The 20825-nt window shown below is 49.4% G+C and overlaps 11 protein-coding genes across 11 annotated transcripts; 5 read left to right on the plus strand and 6 right to left on the minus strand.

The window, feature by feature from the left end:
• Positions 1-314: 314 nt before the first annotated feature.
• N7474_003456 (urea carboxylase-associated family protein) lies at positions 315-1307 on the plus strand (the record flags this gene model as incomplete). The annotated part of the gene is made up of 1 exon (XM_057194871.1): positions 315-1307. One exon carries the CDS (start codon positions 315-317, stop codon positions 1305-1307), a length of 993 nt encoding a protein of 330 aa, XP_057056226.1.
• Positions 1308-2384: 1077 nt separating this feature from the next.
• Positions 2385-3801, plus strand: N7474_003457 (alpha-ketoacid dehydrogenase kinase family protein; the record flags this gene model as incomplete). Its single annotated transcript, XM_057194872.1, has 2 exons — positions 2385-2572; positions 2637-3801. 2 exons carry the CDS (start codon positions 2385-2387, stop codon positions 3799-3801), a joined length of 1353 nt encoding a protein of 450 aa, XP_057056227.1.
• Positions 3802-3829: 28 nt separating this feature from the next.
• N7474_003458 (putative 2-methylcitrate dehydratase (PrpD)) lies at positions 3830-5366 on the minus strand (the record flags this gene model as incomplete). The annotated part of the gene is made up of 2 exons (XM_057194873.1): positions 3830-4974; positions 5036-5366. 2 exons carry the CDS (start codon positions 5364-5366, stop codon positions 3830-3832), a joined length of 1476 nt encoding a protein of 491 aa, XP_057056228.1.
• A 509-nt stretch (positions 5367-5875) lies between these two features.
• Positions 5876-7806, plus strand: N7474_003459 (fungal specific transcription factor domain-containing protein; the record flags this gene model as incomplete). The annotated part of the gene is given in 3 exon segments (XM_057194874.1): positions 5876-6406; positions 6422-6915; positions 6978-7806. 3 exon segments carry the CDS (start codon positions 5876-5878, stop codon positions 7804-7806), a joined length of 1854 nt encoding a protein of 617 aa, XP_057056229.1.
• Positions 7807-7873: 67 nt separating this feature from the next.
• On the minus strand, positions 7874-8654 carry N7474_003460 (GNAT family N-acetyltransferase; the record flags this gene model as incomplete). Its single annotated transcript, XM_057194875.1, has 3 exons — positions 7874-7890; positions 7932-8159; positions 8210-8654. The coding sequence occupies 3 exons, from the start codon at positions 8652-8654 to the stop codon at positions 7874-7876; spliced, it is 690 nt and encodes a 229-aa protein (XP_057056230.1).
• Positions 8655-9569: 915 nt separating this feature from the next.
• On the minus strand, positions 9570-10632 carry N7474_003461 (alpha/beta fold hydrolase; the record flags this gene model as incomplete). The annotated part of the gene is made up of 3 exons (XM_057194876.1): positions 9570-9746; positions 9847-10203; positions 10270-10632. The coding sequence occupies 3 exons, from the start codon at positions 10630-10632 to the stop codon at positions 9570-9572; spliced, it is 897 nt and encodes a 298-aa protein (XP_057056231.1).
• A 740-nt stretch (positions 10633-11372) lies between these two features.
• Positions 11373-12779, plus strand: N7474_003462 (uncharacterized protein; the record flags this gene model as incomplete). The annotated part of the gene is made up of 1 exon (XM_057194877.1): positions 11373-12779. The coding sequence occupies one exon, from the start codon at positions 11373-11375 to the stop codon at positions 12777-12779; it is 1407 nt and encodes a 468-aa protein (XP_057056232.1).
• Positions 12780-13870: 1091 nt separating this feature from the next.
• N7474_003463 (uncharacterized protein) lies at positions 13871-14857 on the minus strand (the record flags this gene model as incomplete). Its single annotated transcript, XM_057194878.1, has 1 exon — positions 13871-14857. The coding sequence occupies one exon, from the start codon at positions 14855-14857 to the stop codon at positions 13871-13873; it is 987 nt and encodes a 328-aa protein (XP_057056233.1).
• A 1682-nt stretch (positions 14858-16539) lies between these two features.
• N7474_003464 (serine hydrolase domain-containing protein) lies at positions 16540-17719 on the minus strand (the record flags this gene model as incomplete). The annotated part of the gene is made up of 2 exons (XM_057194879.1): positions 16540-17544; positions 17594-17719. 2 exons carry the CDS (start codon positions 17717-17719, stop codon positions 16540-16542), a joined length of 1131 nt encoding a protein of 376 aa, XP_057056234.1.
• A 589-nt stretch (positions 17720-18308) lies between these two features.
• Positions 18309-18548, plus strand: N7474_003465 (uncharacterized protein; the record flags this gene model as incomplete). Its single annotated transcript, XM_057194880.1, has 1 exon — positions 18309-18548. One exon carries the CDS (start codon positions 18309-18311, stop codon positions 18546-18548), a length of 240 nt encoding a protein of 79 aa, XP_057056235.1.
• A 200-nt stretch (positions 18549-18748) lies between these two features.
• Positions 18749-20135, minus strand: N7474_003466 (glycoside hydrolase family 43 protein; the record flags this gene model as incomplete). Its single annotated transcript, XM_057194881.1, has 4 exons — positions 18749-18861; positions 18943-19657; positions 19736-19895; positions 19960-20135. The coding sequence occupies 4 exons, from the start codon at positions 20133-20135 to the stop codon at positions 18749-18751; spliced, it is 1164 nt and encodes a 387-aa protein (XP_057056236.1).
• Between the last annotated feature and the right edge of the window lie 690 nt (positions 20136-20825).

Genomic DNA, 20825 nt, shown 5'->3' on the forward strand with positions numbered 1-20825 from the left:
TAAGGGCTGGCCCTACTTGTATCGGGCCGATGGACTTGTCTGGGGATACCAGAACCCCTACATCTTCTCCCAGTCTCTGGCTTTTAATATAAAATGACCGTACCCGGAACTATCTACCGATATCGTATTTAGTACTACTAATGGTCTATTCAGCAGGGAACTGATGTGAGAGCAGAGGTCTATACTTGTCCACGTACTGTATGTGGGGCAGTATGGACCAACTCTGGAACCGAAAGATCGGGGTGTTCCGACCAGGACTCCGTTATAAATGGAGCCACCCTCCCCGGATGGGGAAAGAACTCCTCAATCGCAAAATGTCCGCTCGTCGCCCTCCTCCCGCCTACACCGCACCGCCCGACTCGGGAGTCCATGCCACCTCGCCGCTGTACCGGGCCATCTCCGAAACCGCCAGCAGCCCCTCAGCGCGGGTGCCCCAGAACTCATTTACCATTCGACCATGCTCCGGCCAAGCGTGGGTGGTGCCTGCCGGTCACATCTGCCGTCTGACGACACCCAAGGGACCGCAGGTCGGCGACCTGAACATCTGGAACGCAAAGAACCCGCGAGAGCGCATGTGGGCGGCGCGGACGCGACAGATCCATGCCTCCCACGTCTCGGTCGGTGATCGCCTGTGGTCCAACCTGCCGTATTTACGACCTCTGGTCACCATCACGGGCGACTCCCTCGGCGGTGGACAGCTGCATGAGGTGCTCGACGCAGAAGGCAAGCGGAAACCTGAGGTTGAGTTTGGGACGACGCAGTTCGGGGGCCGGGTGCATGATCTGCTGGGCACGCGGTGCGATCCTTACGTCAATTTGCTGATGGGCGGGGAGACGTTTGATTTTCATTGTCATTCGAATCTGACCCGCTCGGTGGTGCCGTATGGATTGACGGAGCTGGATGTGCATGACGTGTTGAATGTGTTTCAGGTGACGGGACTGGATGAACAGGGCAAGTACTTTATGGAGACATCTCCGGCAAAGCAGGGGGAGTACTTTGAGTTTTTCGCAGAGGTGGATGTCCTCTGCGCGTTGTCGGCCTGTCCTGGTGGTGCGTGTCCCATTAAATGTGTTCTGAGGTATACCTCACAGCTAACTTGGATTAATGCAGGCGACCTTTCCAACTGGGGCTGGGATGACAAGGAGGGTGGCATGGGGGCAACCTGCCGTCCTCTGGGCGTGGAGGTGTATCAATTGGCGGATGACAAGGTGCTGGCCGGGTGGAGGGAGCCCTCTAGCCCCCAGTACCGAGGCATGCATGGGATGAAGATGCCTACGCGGGAGGCAGACGGCTATGTGGGGTTGTAGAGAATACCGGTTGACCTTTTACTCGAATTGGTCGATAGTACTCCTTATACTTCCCCGGTTCATCGGCACGTGACCACCGCCATTACCTCATCGTGGAGGATAGCGTCATCGTGTCTGACCAGGCTGAAAGATTCCATGCTGGGCTACGAAGCAAGGAGTGTGCAGGACGCCACCAGTCAGACTACGGGTTGTAGAGGAAATGGGAGAAATCCGAGATTGGACACATCATCCGTAGTATAATCCTGTATGTCAATGGCGTAAACAGTACTGCTTATCGGTATATAATCTCACTTCCCCTCCCCCTCTTCTTGCCTTCTACACTTCCTCACTCACCATCCCTGCAAACCGTCGTCTCATCCACGTCCTCCGTAATACACCATCACACCTGCCAAGATGCCTCTATATAACGTGAGTCACCACGTCTCGCTTTGCTTTTGACAGAATCGAGTTAATGTCATGTTCAGGTAACCCTGAAGGAGAACTCGCCGCCCGAGGAGCTTGAGCGGTAGGGTTTCCGGCCATCGATCGATAGAAACGATGCTAATTATCTTTCGCAGCGCCAAGCAAGACGTTCAGAAGAAGGGAGGAGTCATCAAGCACGAATACAGTCTCATTAAGGGCTTTACGTACGCAATCCATCAATCGGTGCCCCGGCCGGATCCCGCCCGTGCTAACCCACTCAATTAACAGTGCGGAGTTCCCGGAGGACCACGTCGGAACCCTCGAGTCCGACGACCACATCCATGTCGAGCAGGACGCGGAAGTAAAGACTCAGTAGTCTGTCTGGGGGACTTTAGGCGACGCGCCAGAGGAGGGGTTTGCTCTAGATCCTTGTTATACCTGGCTGAGAGGTCTACAATGTGCTTGACGATGTAAATAAACTTAAATGTTCTTCTTCCAGTCAATAATGTTCTCCATTCTTATCGGTAAACAAAAAAGGCCCCGCGAATACCCTCCCATACCCGAGCGCGGATCCCGTCACCGCCTCCTGCTGCTTTCCACTTTCACCCTTCTTCCCTTTTGCAACATGGCTGACCCCCGCAAGTAACGCCTTCCACTTTCTATCGATCGATCATGATGTGGAGAGGCAGAGCTCACCTGAGCTCGGGGATCCAAGCGGTGCCTCTGCTCCGTCAATCTTCCACAGTGTCGCAGTCCACTTGCGGCTGGACCATCCATTCCGCCAATGCTGATGTAGCTAAGGACCAGGTCGCCCAGCTGGCGGCGAGTCCTCGCCGAGCGTTGACGCTGGCAGATTTATTGAGGTGGGTTGCCAACAGGATTGAATGAGCAACAAAAAGGCCGTACTGACCAGAGATTAATCCCCAGACATGGCCGCCCGCCATTGTCCAAGGACGCCCTGCTGGCCTCAGCCAACTTCACTCTCTCCCTTCTTCCGGCTCGACTGGCCTCCCGAATCCAGGCCCTGCGCAACCTCCCCTTTATCGTGGTCTCGAACCCCCATGTATCGAAAATCTACCACAATTACCTCCACTCCCTCTCGACCCTGCTTCCGTACCAGCAACGACAGATCAGTACCCTGGAAGAGGAAAAACAGTTCGGAGACGTCCTCGCAGATCTGGTACAGACCCACACCAACACAATTCCGGTCCTGGCTCGCGGGTTTCTCGAGTGTCGGAAGTATATCAGCCCGGGAGATGTGACGCACTTCCTGGACACGCACCTCCGCGCGCGCATTGGAACGCGATTGATTGCTGAGCAACACTTGGCTCTCCATTTTGCCTCACAACCTATCGGCGATGAGCCAACTACAGGCACGTCGACCAAGGAATCGGTGCCATCGAATTACATTGGCGTCATTGACACCGCCCTTCAACCTGCGCGTATTATTCGCTTGTGTGAAGACTTCGTGGGAGAAATTTGCGAGCTTAAATACGGAGTACGGCCTCGTCTAAAGATCGGCGGAGAACCAGATGCCTCCTTTGCCCACGTGCCAGTGCATGTGGAGTATATCATTACTGAGTTATTGAAAAACGCTTTCCGGGCTACCATTGAGTCTGGTAACGAGCGTGAACCCATTGAAGTGACAATCGCTTCCGCCCCAGATGTTCCTGGCCATGTGCGTCCTACGCAGGGAGACGCCGACGAGGGATTCCAGCTCGAGAGGCTGGCTGATGAAGCCACTACACATGACGCGATCCAATTCCCGAACCCAGCATCACAAAGTATCACAATTCGCATCCGCGATCGTGGTGGCGGCATCCCACCTGAGGTTTTGCCTCATATCTGGTCGTACAGTTTTACCACCTTTTCGGACATGGACTTCCAGAACTCGGCCAACGGTAACGTGGATGCGCTGAACACGATTGCGGCCAGTGGCGGTCACTTGAGCAGTATTGCTGGTCTGGGTTATGGATTGCCGCTGAGCCGTGCATACGCCGAATACTTTGGTGGCAGCATCGCCGTGCAAAGCCTTTGGGGATGGGGTACGGATGTTTATCTGACCTTGCAGGGAGTGGGGAAGATCGATTGAGCATGAACGTCTTGCCGGACCTGAGATCTCACAGCCTTGGCTGAGGACTCGAGGGAGGGGGTCGGACAAGCAGATCTACAAAATCCATGATCCGCATATCGTCATCTTCAGCCGCTTTTGAGATGCGCGCAACCTCCTCCTCGGAAAACATATGTCTCATATTCTTTGCAAATTTTGCCTGAATCGCAGCCGAAGTTTTGGGATTCCGCACATGCCCAATGGGGTATTCAATCAGAGCCTCGGACAAGGAAGAGCCGTCATCGAGGTGAACTGTCACCCCCGATCCGATGCTTGATTTTTCCAAGTCAAGATAGTCCTGAGTAAGCTTGGCGTCGGGGTGGACTTCGATTCGTGAACGCAAATATTCCAACTCCTTGCTGGATGCCCACTGGCTGTCGTTTGCATAGTCTGCGGCCTCTAGTGCACTGCCTTTTAAGAAAGCCAGAGCGACCGCATACTGAATACAATGGTCGCGGTCTGCAGCATTCTGAAGTGGACCCGTTTTGTTGATTATTAGGTCGGCCGCGGCGGTGGTACGCAGGACAATTCGCTGTATGTGGTTTGTTGGGTCGGGCCATCCTCTTTGCTGGAGTGCACGATGCTGAACCAATGCCGCCTCCACTGCTGCGATTCCATGTCCTTCTACCGGCATGACCTTGAACAGCACATTCTGAATTGTCCATGTCTCGAAAGGCCGCGGCAGCTCGAATCCGGCCTTGCCGAACGTTCGTTTCAGAAACCCCCATCGTGGTGAGGTCAAGGCTCCTGGGGAACCGGGCTGCCCGGCTTGCACTAGGAGAGCCAGTTGCACGGCTCTCCTCGCTGCATCGCCCGCTGCCCATCCTTTTCGCGGAATGGTATTTGTACCAGAACGGTACACTCGAGTTGGATGGCCGTCCATCCAGACATGGGAGATGGCTGCTCTGGTTTGGTCTTCGGTCAGTCCTAGCAACCACGGGACAATCGCAGCGGCGGCTAGCTTAACGAGAACTACATGGTCAATCCCATAGACATTGAAAGCATTGCGCATCTGATAACAACCCTGGATCTCGTATGCTTTTATCAAAGCGGTTAGAAGATTTTTAATTGTCAGCGGCGGTCCGTTGAAATCCTTCCTGGAAACAGATGCGCGAGACAGCCAATCCATCGTGGCCAGGATCGCCGCAAGGTTGTCTGCCACCTAGTTAGCGCGAGACCTATACCAATGTACTCGCCGTTGACTCATGGCTTATACCCGAAGGATGGCCCCATTCCGCGCCCCCCAACGCATCATTATGATCCAAGTACCGGATCAAAACACCCAAGTCAAACGCCCCCTTAATGGGATCTATCTGCATGTCTGTGCCAGGAACCCTGAATCCATTTGGGACGACTGTGCCTGGCACGACAGGGCCGAGTAAAGCTCTGCACTCGTGACTTGTGGCGGCTGTCTCGATTGCACACCCGATTGCATCGAGGAGAGCTACTCGTGCACATTTCCATACTGCTTGTTCTGTGTCTGGTATTTGGTAATGGAAGACGTAGTGTGCCACGTCGACGATGGGTTGGTCATATGGTTGAGGCATTTTGAATGTATGAATTTGAGTGTAGTATTCTTGGCTTGAAATAATTTCTTGAATACCGTATTTCTTGCCATTGCGAGTGTTGCTTTATATACTCATACTCCTGCGGTCCTAATGTGTGACGTCGGGCCATTCTTTTTAAATTCTCCGTTGACCAACGAACTTCAACATGATACTCGCTCTAGAACAGGCCATGTAATCTGATCGTGAGGTGATCTTTGGAGGAACGGCAGGAATTCCTAGGCCATTGCTAGATCAAACGGTTGGAATGACTTTGCCGCGGCCAAGTCGTGGGTCCAGGTAAATTGGTTCCCCGCGGGGCTCAGGGCTCGCCTCTACATAATTTTACGACTCTTTCAGCTCATATGCAACCAAGCGAAAAGGGCATGGAAGTAGTCCAGAATGCCGACGACAAAGGGCGGCCATATCGCTCTCACTTACATCCAGCCTGTCTCCCGTGCAAGAAACGCAAATCACGATGCAAAACCCGAGATTCTTCGGACAAGTGCATAATGTGTCAGGTCCATGACACGGAGTGTAACTTTCCAGAAGCAGACTCTGCGAGAAGATCGGCATATTCTCCACGAAAAGCACCATCCAGAAGGAAGCAGGCGAGACTCTCTCAGAGTAGACAGTCGCTGGAGCATCGAAATACGCAGAGTCCTCTTGCAACCGTTTCGGAGGCCCCCAGAGCATACAGAGCGTCTAATAATGATCGAACGGAAGCATTTTATTCCCGTGGAAATAAACAGCAAGAACTCTCCAACCTGATGGGAATTGTTTCCGAGACCGGAGACGATACCTCCCACATCGTCAGCCCGGCAATCGCAGATGACAACCATGTCTTGGAAAGTTATTTGTCAACACTTCCAGATATACGGCGAAGATGTATTATTCACACGAATCCAAGCTCCAACAGGCCGCTCAGACCGGTGCTATTTAATACTGTCCCCAGGCGGCCGCTCGGTGTGACAGCCAACCAATCGCTCGCGGCCATGAAGTGCGAGATTATTGAGAAATATCTCGAGCCATATATTGAAGAAGTTATTGATTTGTAGGTGCTCTATTTCTTTTATTTCCCTTTATTCCCTAGTACTAATGAATGGCATATTAGATTCTTCGAGAAAGCCAACCCCTGCTTTCCGATATTCGATAAAGCTTCCTTCCAAACCGCCTTTTCCACACATAAAGACAAGCTTTCTCCGGCTCTACTATGCAATTTATACGCCAATGCTTTGATATATTGGGATTCCTCACCTAAATTGTCCCGCATTCGCTGTCCTGATATACGATTTATCTGGAATCTTGCAAGTGAGGCGCTTCACTCGGAATTATTCCTATCGCCAGGAATATCATCAGTAATCAGTATCATTCTCACAGTCGGCGGGAGACCAAGTACGTCTATCTTTGGGAATGGGGGGAAGGTGGGCACTGCTGTGGCCTTGTGCAATGCCATGGGGCTGAACCGGGACCCGTCTCATTGGAATATCCCCCCAATCGAGAAGAAGTTTCGCATTCGGATTTGGTGGTTGGTTGTTATACATGATAGATGGTAGGCTTTATCTCTAGAGGTTGATCTTGTGTCTTACGTTTTACTGAATCATATCCCTACAGGTGCAGTTTGGCATATGGAACACCGTTGCAGATTCACCGTGCGCAATATGATGTGCCCTTCCCAACAATAGACGACCTCGGCTCCTCGGACGCATCGCCATTCCAGATTGCAGCCGCTTCAGTCTTTGTCGCATTGACTAGTTTGACCGAAGTACTGAGCTGCTACCTGGAGCACGTGTACAGCGTATCCAAAGACTTCACGCTGGAAAAGTCGGCTGCTGAGCTGGAGCAGCGCTTTAGCAAATGGGAAGAGTCACTAAGCGACGATATTCGCCTCCTTCTGCGAGGAGTGCATCTCCACGCCCAAGGTGCAGCAAACTTCCGGCTGGCATACCTCTCAGCCAAGCTTCTCCTACGACGTATCCAACTAGACCTCGACAAAGGCTCCAATCAATTTGACGAAGAGACAGTTTCCCCTTTCTATATGCAAGCACAGCGTGCTGCAGAAGACATCGTGCACTTAATACAAGAGTTGGATGAATCGCATTTAAATGGGTTCTGGATTCCCGTTAATGCTTTCTCGCTCACGTCCTCTACGACGTTTCTGTTACGAAGTGCTTTGCGGATGAAAACTTCGCATGATCGCAATTCCTCTCTCAGGATGGCCAAGCATATGGTCGATACACTTCATATTTATCAGCAGCGCTCTTCTTGGGATCTTGCAGATCATTGTCTGGCAAACTGTGGGGATTTGATCGAAAAGATCAGTTCTGTTGAAGCTTCCGGGGGAGATTCTTGGAGTCCTGGTTTTCCCTACTTTTCGGAGTACCTGGATTTGGATGCTTCGATTTTGGATGAGCTGTTTACGGGGTTCCCACTTGAGATGTAGTCAATTTTCAAATATCTCATAAGCAGATGCATTAAAGTTGTGGGCATATGAGGCAACATTCAGCTAATCAACTGGTCTCAATGACTAGATTCATGTTTTCGTCACGGAAATGCCTCAGGACATACCCTCCCTCTGTTGAGGCTGTCGAAGCATACTTGTTATTGTGCCTTGAGGTGTATCCACACCACCGACAACTTGAAATCCGAATTTTGCATACAGTCGAACTCCTTCTGGTGAAGCGAGCACATACGCTTGCCGACCATGTAGATTGGCCTCTTCACAAATCCGCTGCATCAACATAGAGCCGATCCCTTGTCGTTGATAGTCTGGATTTACCGACATAAACGTCAGACCTGGAGCCGAGATGTCAGTGAGTTAGATGGTCTCAAATACATTAACTTACGGCATATACTGTTGAGATCCCCAAAGACCCGCTCACGCTCCTTCCTTAACCGGGCTGATACAGACAACCATTGTTCCACGTCCAGAATCTCTGGTAACCAGTTTTTCTTTCCCCTCTTCTCCCGCTTTCGCAAATTTTCTTTCGCATTTGCATTCATAACAGGCTGCCTCTCATTCGTTTGGGCTTCGAGGGTCCATGCGCAGAACCCAACAGGTTTGTCGTCAACAGTGCAGGCCTTGAGAAAGCTTTCCCACCGACCTCGTAGAGCATCCTCTAACATGTCAGTGTACCAACGAATTATTTGATCCAGTTGTGTAGCTTGCATTGAGTCTGAACTAGGAAACATTATTCGGTATAATGGGACATTTTGCATTGCCGGAACTTCAATATCCCGCGCAATGACTTCTGCATCAGAGATGTCGACGTCGGAGAGTTCGAACGACATTTTCACATTTGCATTGCATAGAGCTTGCTTTAGTAGTCCTCTGAAAGGAAGCTTCTGTTTGGTATGGTTGAAAGAGAAAATCTTCGAAAAGCCTGGATTAACAATATCAGGGAACAAAAAGACGAGGACGAAGGGATCCGACTTCTGCTGGCTATCGCCAGACGAAAACGAAAAACAGGGGGTGGGAGCGTGGGAGCAAGGAAGATGCTCTCGGTTGAAGTGGGGTCAGACGCCACAGTCACATAAGCCTTCGAATCACAGCTCATCCAGGGATGACCAGGCCGCTGCCCGGAATATCCGGCATTTACATTGAACCGCCTAACCTAAAGCTCATACAAACCCGCACTATTTTCAGCCTCAACAGTGTCCTTACAATAGACACAAATTACTAAAAGGCCATGCAAAACGTGTCCATTGGGTGCGCTATTTCACTAAGGCACAACGTATGTAGACGGACTTCTAAATATTCTAGACATTCAATACTAAGAAGGAGAAACCTAGCGACCTAAAAGAACCCAGCAAGTCCTCGTCTAGGAAGACATGACATAGATCTAGAGTATTTTTACGACTAACCGTTCTCCCGCAAGTGGAGCTGGGGGCGAAAGGACCCGGGGGTCAAGACTATATCACCACATGGCCCCAGGGCTCCTGCTGATCTGGTGATCCATACTTCTTCATTTAGAACAATCGATGAAACTGACAACCATATATTTACTGTGCCATTATTAGGCTTACCCACCACCACCAATATTCCGTCATGCTGATTGCTCGTCCGCTCGATAAATGCCGCCTACAACAAGTAGGTAGCTCAAGGGTGAAAATTCGGCAGTGGGAAGATGATGGAGGAAGCCAAAAATCAGGTATAGAGATATCCATTGGTCGATATTCAACAGGGCACGCGTCAATAATCAAATCTCATGCGCTGTACTTTTTCACAAACTCAATCAACGCCTGGTGCACTTCCTTGGGGTGTGAAGCACTCAGGAAATGAGCACCATCCTGAACAGTCACAAGGCGCGCGTCAGGAGAGTTCACGAATAGCTTGATTTCGCGCTCGGCGTTGGTGACGGAGTAGACTACATCTTTGGTTCCCTGCATGAATGGTAAGTGAGTGATGAATCTATATGAGTTTCTATACTCGGATACCAAAGCGAGACTTCGGCAAATGGGAAAATCAGATGCAACAACTTACATGCAACCATATCACGGGACATCGCACATCAAACAGCCTCGGGTGCAACCCATCCCGATCCCTCAAGTTTATAGCTGCCATGCGAATGCGACGCCGGCCATCGTCGCCTAAGTAATTCTGGCGGATGGTCTTGCGCCAGAAATCGCGAACATCAGCAGGACATTCATCTTTACCGAAACCGATGTCGATCAAGAAATCGCTGTATTCTTGGTCGGTTTCAAACTGAGGCGTGGGCTGTTGAGAAGTCCATTTCTCAATATAGGGAGTTAGCAGGCTAGGCGCGTCCCAGCAATTAAGGCTGCGGGTTATGTCGGTTTCAGAATCCATTGATGTGCCTAAGGGAATGATGCCAGAGATCTCAATACCCATGTGTTAGCATAATAGTTTTCTAGAATGATCCAAGGTTGGGAGGGTTTTATCCACCTTGTCCGGCCGCATCAACGCCATCCGCACTGTGATCCAACCACCTTGACTTGTACCGAGTACAAAAGCTTTCTTGATGTCTAGAGCATCAAGGACTTGCAGATTCATCTCGGCCGTATCCCAATACGTCCAATTTTCGCGCTTAGTGCGTGTCTGGCCATGACCAAGAAGCTCGATGGCAAGTAGATTCATGGTGTCGGTCAGCTCCTTGTCTGCGTACTGCTGACGGTATAGCTCTGACGACGTGGTAAATGAATTGACGAGAACCAAAGTTGGCTTTTTCGGATCGTAAGGTCGAGGCATGTGGTAAGATGCCTCGATACCACCAAGGTGGGGGACGCGTACGATCTTGGTGCTAGACATGACGGAGGGGAAGTGCAGAGAGCAGATGTTATGACGAATAGCAGATTAAGTTGTAGATAGGAAGTGAATGTTCTCGAAATTGCGCCAAACGAGGATTGAATCCGAAAGGCCATCAGACGGGCTCAACTATAAGGCTATATAAGCTACCATCCATGATCGATGATGTCACCCTTAGGACATGCGTGTGACAATCAGCCCCGCATAAACAACCGTGGTCTAGAATAGATCGTTACTTTTGGTCTCCAAATGCCGAAGATCCGAAAGTCTCGTTACTTTCGATTAACAATTATGACGTGTTGTCTGTTTCTAACCCAATTATGTACTTCTTTGAGTCTACAGTATCCCGGGACAGACTGACCATTGTCATGCATGGGTTTGTCGCGAACGGAGCAACGGTTTATAATAACGGGCATTGTAAGCAGAGTGACAAACCCAATCCGCGTTGTGTTGGGTCAAGCTTTTTGTTTGAGACCCACGGCGGGACTCTTTTCTAGGTAGCTCGACGCATTGGTTCTGCGGACTCAATTGGTCAATAAAGGCCTTACTAAGATTTAGCTACACCTTGTTTTGAGTTCTGCATTCAAAACCTAAGTGAAGGGCCATCTGTACCTCTCCTCGCCCTTCGGTCGCCTGTCCTAAAATTCTCTGCCCACAACATTCAACACTCCTTGCACATACCAATAGAGCGATTTGACACAGATCGAACTGCGTGTCAGGGGTATCCTTCGCCAAGAACCACCATGGGTTTCACGCGTTTACCAAACGAGATCTTGGAAATCATTATCACCCACGCCCTCCCAGAGGGGTTTGAGAGCCTCGCATTGACCTGCAAACATATCTATGACCTCTGTGCCCCGCTCGCCGCTCACCACAAAGAATTGCGCTGGTATTTCCGGCAGTTTAAATATTACAAGACAAAGCACTTGGTCAGAAGTGGATTACACACGCTTTTAATTCCTTATTCTGTTAACTCGGCGTTCAATCTGATCGAACACATCGCCGTCGAGCCGAGTATAGCCCGTTATATTCAAGAGGCGGATTTCACGCACGACAGTCGATATACTCGGACATACGATTCTTCCTTCCCGGCCGAAGGTGTTGTCAGACTGCTTGCTGATTCTCCATACCTAAAAGAAGCAGGTATTGACTGGAAGGATTATTGGGCCCTCATTAAAGGGGATCTCGAAGCCCGTCGCTACTCGCAGTACGCGGCAGCTTTTATTTTGACCCTTCTGCCCAACCTCAAAGTGCTCAGGCTACCAAAATGGTGGAAACCAGTCGCTGCAGCCGACAAACTCATCGATGCTGTTATTCACAGAGCTAGACGGCCAAATTGCAGTCTTCACCGTGTTATCAAGCTCACAGTTCCCATCCTTGGAACTAGGTTTGATCTATATTGGGCGATTCCTTTCCTCGCGCTACCGTGCATCCGATCTTTCCAGTGTCCCACATGCGTAGGTGAAGGTAACGGCCACGAAAGCAGCTCGTCTAGATACCTACGCAATGATTTCAAATCTTCTCTGGAAGTGGTTGAGATGACACGCGCATCTATCGATGAATTGGCCATTGCGGGCCTCCTAAAACATGCGCCGGGCCTAAAAAAATTGAGATACTCCCATTCGACAATAGGTCATGCCCCTCAGTACTGGAATCTCTCTCAATTTGGTACAGCAATCGCGCATGCAGTCGGGGACCACCTTAAAGAACTTTCTGTTTCCATCAATATAGACGAACTACGCGGCTCGATTCCTCCTGGCAAGCTGTCAATGCGCGGATTTCAGCAGCTACAGAAGCTCGAACTTCCACTAGAAATTGTCACCGAGGAATTTGGTGATTCTGGGTCACACCTCGAGGACCTTGTACCTGCCTCCGTCTCTCATCTTTCTTTGATCGCACGAGGAACCAATCATTGCGCGAAAGCTCTCGATGCCATAGTTCGTCAATTTTCTATCAAGAGAGACTCTCAGGCACCTGCTCTCAAAATAATTTACCTGACCTGCCCTCGAAGTGCGGACGATTCATACAAGGAGCAGTGTACTAAACTCGCCGCTGAGGCTGAGAAGGCGAGAGTGACTTTGGAGCTAACACCATGGCCAGAGCCAATCCCAGCATGGCAATGGGGTGCGAAAGAGTTACTAGTCTCTTAGCTCTCAAATATGGCGCTTTGCAGCCTCCTTTGTATTCGGGTGTTCGCTCCACTGCCCTGCCCATTGCCGATTTAGGCCGATCAAGTGAGGATCCGCCGTCCTCAAATCCAGTGCGGAACAAAACAAGGGGAGAATGCCTTCATAGAAATTTTAAAAATTCGAGATTGAATTCCTCTTTTGTTTTCTGATTGGTGGTAGCGGTATAATGGTAACACCGTGAGCTGGACTGTGCCGGAGGTGTCTTTTTCGGCTTCGAAGACGCCACAAACGGCTAACCCAGCAAAAATGCATTTTGTTATGCCTGGCTGGCAGGCATCACTTGCTCGAGGGCATGGAACTTTCTTCCCGCCGTGGGAATACCATTTAGACAGCAGTTCTTTCGGAATATTACATCACAGAGACTTGCCAACTTCCATTTTAGTTCTCAAACTCCCACTTTGAGAAGAATCGCAAAAGCATCTTCTCAATTTGACTAGGCAACATGATACTTTCGAAGTTATGTACGCGCTAGCTACCACCATAGCGTTGCTAATGTATAATCGATTCGGTGTCTTCGTCATTTTGCCTACGCTATCAATGGAAGGGCGTCTGTTGGTGCTGAACGGTGGGTTTATTTGAGCACCATAGTTTTGGTAGGCATATAAAGCAATAATAATACAAATAGTACCAGTCTGGCTATTCAGCTCACAAGCTTCCTAAAGTTGCTCAGTGCTCTTAACCAGTGCATCTCGGACATCAGGGCCATCACTGCTATCCTCTGCGTCATGCTGGGCAGCTCGGATATCTGCTCCTAGTATCATGGCTGCCTCGGTATCCCGAGTAACATTGATTGGGGTCTCAAAAGTCTGGTCATCTGTGAGATCATCGGGAATATCGGAACCCGAGATGCAGCGCGCAAGGCTCCTCAAGGTTGATCTATGCAGATAGTCTCCTCCAGATGGCCAGAACCGTCTTGCCTCTACCTTCTTGGTCACATCGCCGAGCTCTAGTCGCTTAGCGTTCAGGTATGAGATGAGAAACCGGAAATAGAGATAGCGGCGACGGGGACGGTTGTCAGACAAGAACCTCAAAACTCGGCCATCAAGATCCCATTAAATTGTCAGCAAAATCCTTTGTATCAGTAGTTTATTAGTGAAGCTAACATTTACCCTGACAATTTCCCCTTCCTCCCTCACATGTACAATGTTCTGGTTCTTGGACTCGTCCAGAACTACACATCTCCAGATTGTTGGTGTTGTCATTACCCCAGGGATTGGGACCACTGCAATGACCCCTAGGTCGAGGAGCGCTTCAATGGGGCTAGCCAGCGAGAGTGCTTTATAGAAGTAGAATTCGTTAGCTAATTTTAACCAAGAGGAAGGAATTTCCTTACCGTTTCTGGGATCAGCGAGAACATCATGTTCGCCTCCGAAAAGAGGTGCCAGTTCTTCCTGGGTCATGCTCTTGGGCACTAAATGGGCCGCCTTGACTGTGGAGGCTGGCAAAAACAACCCCAGAACGTGGCAGTAAGACGTGCCTTTCTGGCACTTGGTTGCAATGTCATAGTGCTCATTGACCGCCACCTTGAATTGGCTTTGTTTGAAGGGCCTAGCGCCCTGCTTAGCAGAAGCGCCCATGACTCGTGGGATTATCGTATCCCTGTACGCTCTTTCAAGGAGCCCTTCGTCGGGTGGGTCACACAGTCTTTGTCGCTTCAATGCCACTTCCTCCTCCAAATCCTCCTCTAGCATCTTTCTTTGGCGTTTGAGGATATGAAGCACAGATGCCGTAGATCTGAATCTGGTGAGGCAAGGGCCGATTTGCCCTTGGAAAGAAGCATTTGTGAAAAGCCCTGCGAGTTTCGCGTCATCAAGTCCCTCTCTGATGCAGCAAAGGTAGGCTTTTTCGTCTTCTAATGCTGCTATCTTGGCCTCAAGAAAGTCCGTCGTTGTTGAATCAACTGAAGTCTGGCAGATTTGCGAAATCTTAGATGCTACGCTCACAGATCGCTCTTGATGGTGGCGCAATGCTTGACGACGGCTTAGTGGCATCAGAGATGAGATCCTCTCAGGGATCGGGAAGGGAGGAATGTCGGTCATTGTGGTGATCAGTAAGTAGTCGCGAGTCGAAAAATGTGCAAGCAAGCTCGAGAGTAGAAGTGACTTATAAGGTTAATACGTAAGTATACGTGTTAAGCCTAATTCAGCCAGTTAAGCCTAACTTGGTCAACCCTAAGCCGAATTCAGCCATACTCCTTGGTTGAATACTCGTCCCTTGGAGGACTTCCAACCGCTGGGGTTCTCCTCAGTCTAATTACTCGTCCTCCCCGACATCATGTTACGAACTTTAATCATAATAGATAATGTACCTTTTGTATGGTACCGCCGTACAAACGGTACTTACTACTTTTTGTTTTGGAAGTAACAACCCCGCATTCAATCAGGACTAAAATCTAATAGTATATTATAATGCCTGGTTCTAAATGTAAGGCTCTCGCGGGTGAGGGCTTTCCATCTCACAATTAACGTTTTGATTTTTGTATGAGATTCTCATACGAAAAGAAAATGCTGTTTTTGAGGAGTCGCTCAACCCCCATAGATCTATTTAAAGCCAAAATTTCGAAGTAGAATTAAAATATAGTCTATTTTGGCATCCAGATTTTAACTTATTATTTTCTACATCCTACCATGATCCGCACGTGCCATAGAGGCCACATACCCGAGCTGTGAGAGCGAAAGGGTGACTTGAATTCATTCAGGACTTCTTTTTTGCCGATCGGGTCTCCCTACAACCGTTGGAAGTAGCGCTTGGTTTTCTTAACGGCTTCACCAGAGGTCGGGTTATGGGTCTTCTAAGTAGAAATTGGCCATTTACCATTGTCGTAATAGGATCTAGCGCTAGACTAAGTCTATAACTATATCCGCTACTCCTTAGTTGTCATCCAGAAAGTATTCAAATATGGCATCGTCAACACCATTAGCTGGAGCGGGCTCCGCATGAGGTGCTAGCACTGGTGTGGTTGCAAGGTCCTTTGGCCGTGTATATGTACCCGGTGGACTAGTACGTCCTTGACCTATACAGCAGAAGCAGAACTATCCTAGGATAGTCGTGAATATAGTTTTTGGAGGCATGATATTTCGTAAGGGGTTCAGCCTAATATCTATTCGCTGTTCTTGTTCAGACTGTCCTTTCCGAAAGTTTGGGTGGCTGCTATATTCAATAGAGTGCAAGCTGCTATTCTTGGATTTGGCTGCAGGTCGATGGCCTCCAGTGGTGGCAGACTATGGAAGTCGAGTTTGGTTAACTATAGAATTTGACTAGGTAAACATGCCTCAAGGCGAGAGTCCTATCTTCGTCTAGGAACCTCTGTTAAACCATATCTTTTCTTCTCCCATCTCCTCTTCCAGCCTTGCTCCGAATGCAGCAGGAACGCATTCAGCACCGCCAACCCTGAATTCACAGGGGAAGGCATCCTTAAAAAAATATCCGCCACGGTTGACAACAGAGTTCATTCTCCCCAAAAAATGCTCACCATTTACATGCTCGAGCACGATATCAACTTCCCAGCGAAATCCTGCACGAAGAATGTACAGATTGCCGTCTTTCAACGTGATGTTCATGTTACCGTAAGCTGGATGTTTATACGATCCCAAGTAGCTTGCCAGTGGTAGGCTCGGGGAGGTTCGGCTATCTGGCAGTCGAGGGAAGTGTCGTTGAAGGGCCCTATCATAATCACCAAACAGCCTCTGGGACAACATTGTGTTTCTGTCAAGGTAAGCTATCAATCGAAAGTATTGGGGTAGCAAAGCACAAACCTTTTATTCCAGTCAAATCGCTCTTCGATTGGGGTCTTCATTTTATTGTCAATCAAAGTCCATATCAGTACCTGCTGGACAAAGTTTGAAGTTACTGCAGTGTTCGCAAAAGCAACTACGCCAAACTCCAGACAGGGAATCCAAACAACGTATGCTCCATATGCCTCCACTTCACCTGCGTGCATGTATATCTGGACGCCACGGTAAACAGCAGTCTCCCAACCCAGGCAATACGACGTTGCGCCAGTGAAGGGCAAGGGTTCCAGATCTGCGGGTTTCAACATTCGAGGGGTCCGTATCTGCTTATGACCTTCTTTGGTCATTGGGCCAAGTTCCTTGATCATTGTCCGTACCCACTTTGCAAAATCCAGCACATTGGAGATAAGGCCTCCAGCACCTATAGTTATATCGCCAACTGGTAGACGAACTTCTTGATATTCGCCGACATCGTTGTTGTAGTAATATCCCCGTGAAAAATGGTCTTTTGCTTTCTGCGCAGCGGATATTGTAAAGTATGTCGACTGCATACCAAGAGGGTTCATGATTTGCGCCTTGAAGAGATCGGAAATGGTCGAACCGCTCACTGTTTCGATCGCATGAGCAGCAGCGACGTACATAATGTTGTTGTATATCCATTTCGTACGGAGCGGTGCAGTACAAGGGAGGTAACGCAGGCTTCGAGTGACTTCTTTTGCTGACCGTCCACCCTCGTTCCCGTAGGAGAGATCGTGTCCTGCCATGCCAGTGCGATGGCTGAGCGCATCCTCGAGAGTGATGCGAGTTGTAGCGTATTCCCCCGGTAGGATGAAATCATCTCCAATTACGTCGGAGAGTCGCGTGTGCCATGAAAGCTTTCCTTGATCAACCAGTAGAGAAGCTGCCGCAGCGGTGAATGCTTTAGTAATGCTGCCCACGCAATAAAGTGTCGATGCTGTCGCTGGGGTTGATGGAAAAGTGGCGATGCCGTAACCCTGTCGGCGTCATTAATGACTATTGTCTTTGTGCAAATTAGACACAAACCTCTGCCCAAGATTTTTCACCATCAACCACAGCAATCGATACGCCAGGAACATGCCAGCGAGCCAACGTCTCATGTACGAGCTTTTCAAACTCTTTGTTCAATGGGGGCTCACTTGCGCTCTCCATATTGCCCAATCTGTGTACTTCCTCTCTGCGTTTTGAAGGAGTAGTTCACGTTCAATCCAGTTCTATTGGATAGGTTATACCACGACAGAATCTGTGCTAGTTGCCATTGAGTTCTTCCGGCATGTCCGTGCGGGGTTCGGTCTTTAGCGGAAAAGCCACGCTGAGAAATTAACAGGAAAGACCTGGCGCAGTCAATTTCGGCGTAAGGGCCACTGGGTTAGCGCACCATCCCAACACGTCTGTGCATTCCCCGCTCGGCGGAACAAACCCTTTTCTCCCCGGTAGCCTCGCAAAACACCCCAGAATCATTACTGTGGCACGACCCACTGAGTGATAGTCTCCAGCTATCAGTTGGCATTATGGCGATGCCGGGCTTTGGACTGAAAGGAAGCCACTCGGCCGAAGGCGCTTCCTGAGGAAGGGTCGGGCGCTGCTATATACGACCTGCTTATCACGCCACCTTCGTCGCGGGGCCCAGCTTATGTTGCGAAAGTAGATGCAGGTATCTGTCCTCGAGTACCTATTACTTTCGTTGAAATTGCCTCCGAGTAAGTTTTGACTCTTGCACGCTGTCCACCCAAGCATCAAGATGGACGAGAAATGCGATGCCACAGAACTTAGCCGGCCAGACGAGCCGGTGGGACACGGAGAGTACATAAGGCCGCAGGTACGCAAGCTGTATGACCCACATGTTTCCTTCGAGGAGTATCTCTACTATACGCAGAAGACGAGAGAGGAGCAGGATTCCCTCGACGCTCCAAAACTCCGATTGTGCGACCTTCTCTCGCGGACTTCCACCGACCTCAGACCCGCGGAAATCCCTCATTGAGGCCGCATCTTTTCACCTCATCGACTACATTTATTTTCTTTTGGGTTGGTATTACTTCCATTGTCTTAAGCTCATTCTAGGACGCCGTATCTGGTTTGCGGATAGTCACTCATCTCGTATTCATCTCCATTACTGAAGAATAAGTCACAGGAGACATAATTTAAAGGCAGCTATTAACCCGAGTCAACATCTCTTCGGCACTAGCTTTGGCCTTTGGGCACTGGAAATGGGCCATTCAAAGCCTTTGGGAAGTTCGGCGTTCCATCTTCATTCCAGGTAAACTTCTGCGTACGAACCGTACGATAGAGATTCGCTATTCGGAACAAGTCAGCACAATCAACATTGGCCAGCGGGACATGAAAGCCACTTTGAGGATGAAATCCAGCACACTTACTTGAAGGATTATCCGTCGTCTGCGCATGATAGACGATATAATTCTCCGTCCCATCGGGGCTAGTCGTGTAGCTCGCATGACCCGTTCCGTAGATACCAGCATCAGGATTCTGGTGGAAGACGCAGCCCTCTTGGTGCTTTCGCCAACTTTGATAGTTCATCGGATTGTCACCCACAAGCTCCAACATACCCAGACAATAGAAAGGCGTATTCACCCGTGCCGCCGAGTATATGACGAAGTTCTGACCGGTTTTGGGGTTGGTGAGCTGTTGCGGGCCTTCATTCGTCGCTAGCCGGCCAGGTCGCCCGTACGGAACTTGTTCCCAGGGCTCATTGGGAACAGAAATCATCCTTCTGTCAATGAGACTGGAGGAAACGTTCCAAGGGCTGTTCAAGTGTGTGATGCAGAGATTTGCAGGCCAGGCGCTGTATGTATTCTCCCAGCAACTGTAGATATGGTAAAGCTGATCTTTGTATTGAAAATAGGTTCCATCGATAGCGAATTGGTCGAATGTATTGAGCATTCCCTTCATGCTATAATTCGAAGCCCAGGGGTCGGGTCCGTCACTTTCTAGTACGAACATCCGGTGGTTGATAGCGGGGCACTCAAAAGGGCACATGGCATCCTGGAGTGGGTGAGGTGCATCTGCGTCGGGTGTTGCGCTGAAAATGATGTACCAGCGGTCTCCAATGTGGTGGATCTCTGGGGCCCATAGCTGTAAAAAGCGTCAGCCAAAAACAGTTGAAAAATAAAAATGAATTAATATAGTCAGTTGGCACTGCATCCAGCTTACATCTGTGGCCCAGGGTTCACCACTAGAGGGATCAGGATTGAAGAGAAGTTTTTCTTCCGCATTGTCCCAATTATCCGTCATAGCACGAGAACGTTTCAAGGTGACATTATCGTTCGTAGAATATGTGAAAAAATACCAACCATTGTAGCGCGTCATAAATCTGAAAAGAAAATTAAGCCACATTATACCTGGAAAGATTGCCTTTCTCCATCGGCATTACTTACGGGTCGCCAGCGTTGATTGTCATAATGGGATTCGAGTATGTCGCGTTTGTTGTTTTGTTGGTGCCTACTTTTGCTGCGTCAAACTGGCCTGGCGTGGCTCCCTCGTTGGGATTAAATGTCTGGCCATTTGCCAGGAAAGCAGACGAAAGGACGAGCCATCGCACTGGCAAACGCATTGTGATGGCTTGATGGGTATGGCAGTGGTTAATGGAAAGCAAGTTCTCCGGGGCTCCACTTGGAATTGCGACGGCATTTATATCTCAGACGGAGTTTTTATTCGGTAAGACCGTGCCCATCTAGGGTGCTGTTCTAACCTAGCAAGCAAGGTTTCGGGTTGAGACGCCCCGCATTTCCCAGCCGCGTGGCATAGAGTTCTACCTTGAAAAATTTGAGGTGTAAAACAAGAAAATGATCTTAGAAGTAGCTTCAAGTTAATACATATGCGTCACCTAATGAAGTCTGGCACTGAATATCCTCGCAGTGTTACAGATGTCCCGAATGAAAAGACTAGCAGGACGCCCTTTGCAAGCGTTTGAAGTTAGATTGGTTTGGAGCGATTTAATTTGAACAAAAGACAGCTGGTGGCTTGGTACAGAAAATGTATAGATCTTCAAGCTCATAAAAATCGTCTGTTCATCGACGATATAAGATATCTCGCCGAGGAATATCTGAAGTGAGAACTCACCTGTTGCATCCGCAACAATGCTTACTGCTTGTCCAGCGCTCCATTGACTGACAATGCGGGGGTGCATATGTTAGTCAATACCATTGTCGGCATCGAGGGGTGTAGAGAAGGAGTGCCGGAGAGAGGATTTTTGTCTCTTGTTTAGTACGGCCGAGTAGGTCATTTGCACGAAGCCTTAGAT

Source organism: Penicillium riverlandense (assembly GCF_028828495.1).
Source record: "Penicillium riverlandense strain IBT 135883 chromosome Unknown utg000002l_segment0_segment0, whole genome shotgun sequence".
Taxonomy (NCBI): domain Eukaryota; kingdom Fungi; phylum Ascomycota; class Eurotiomycetes; order Eurotiales; family Aspergillaceae; genus Penicillium; species Penicillium riverlandense.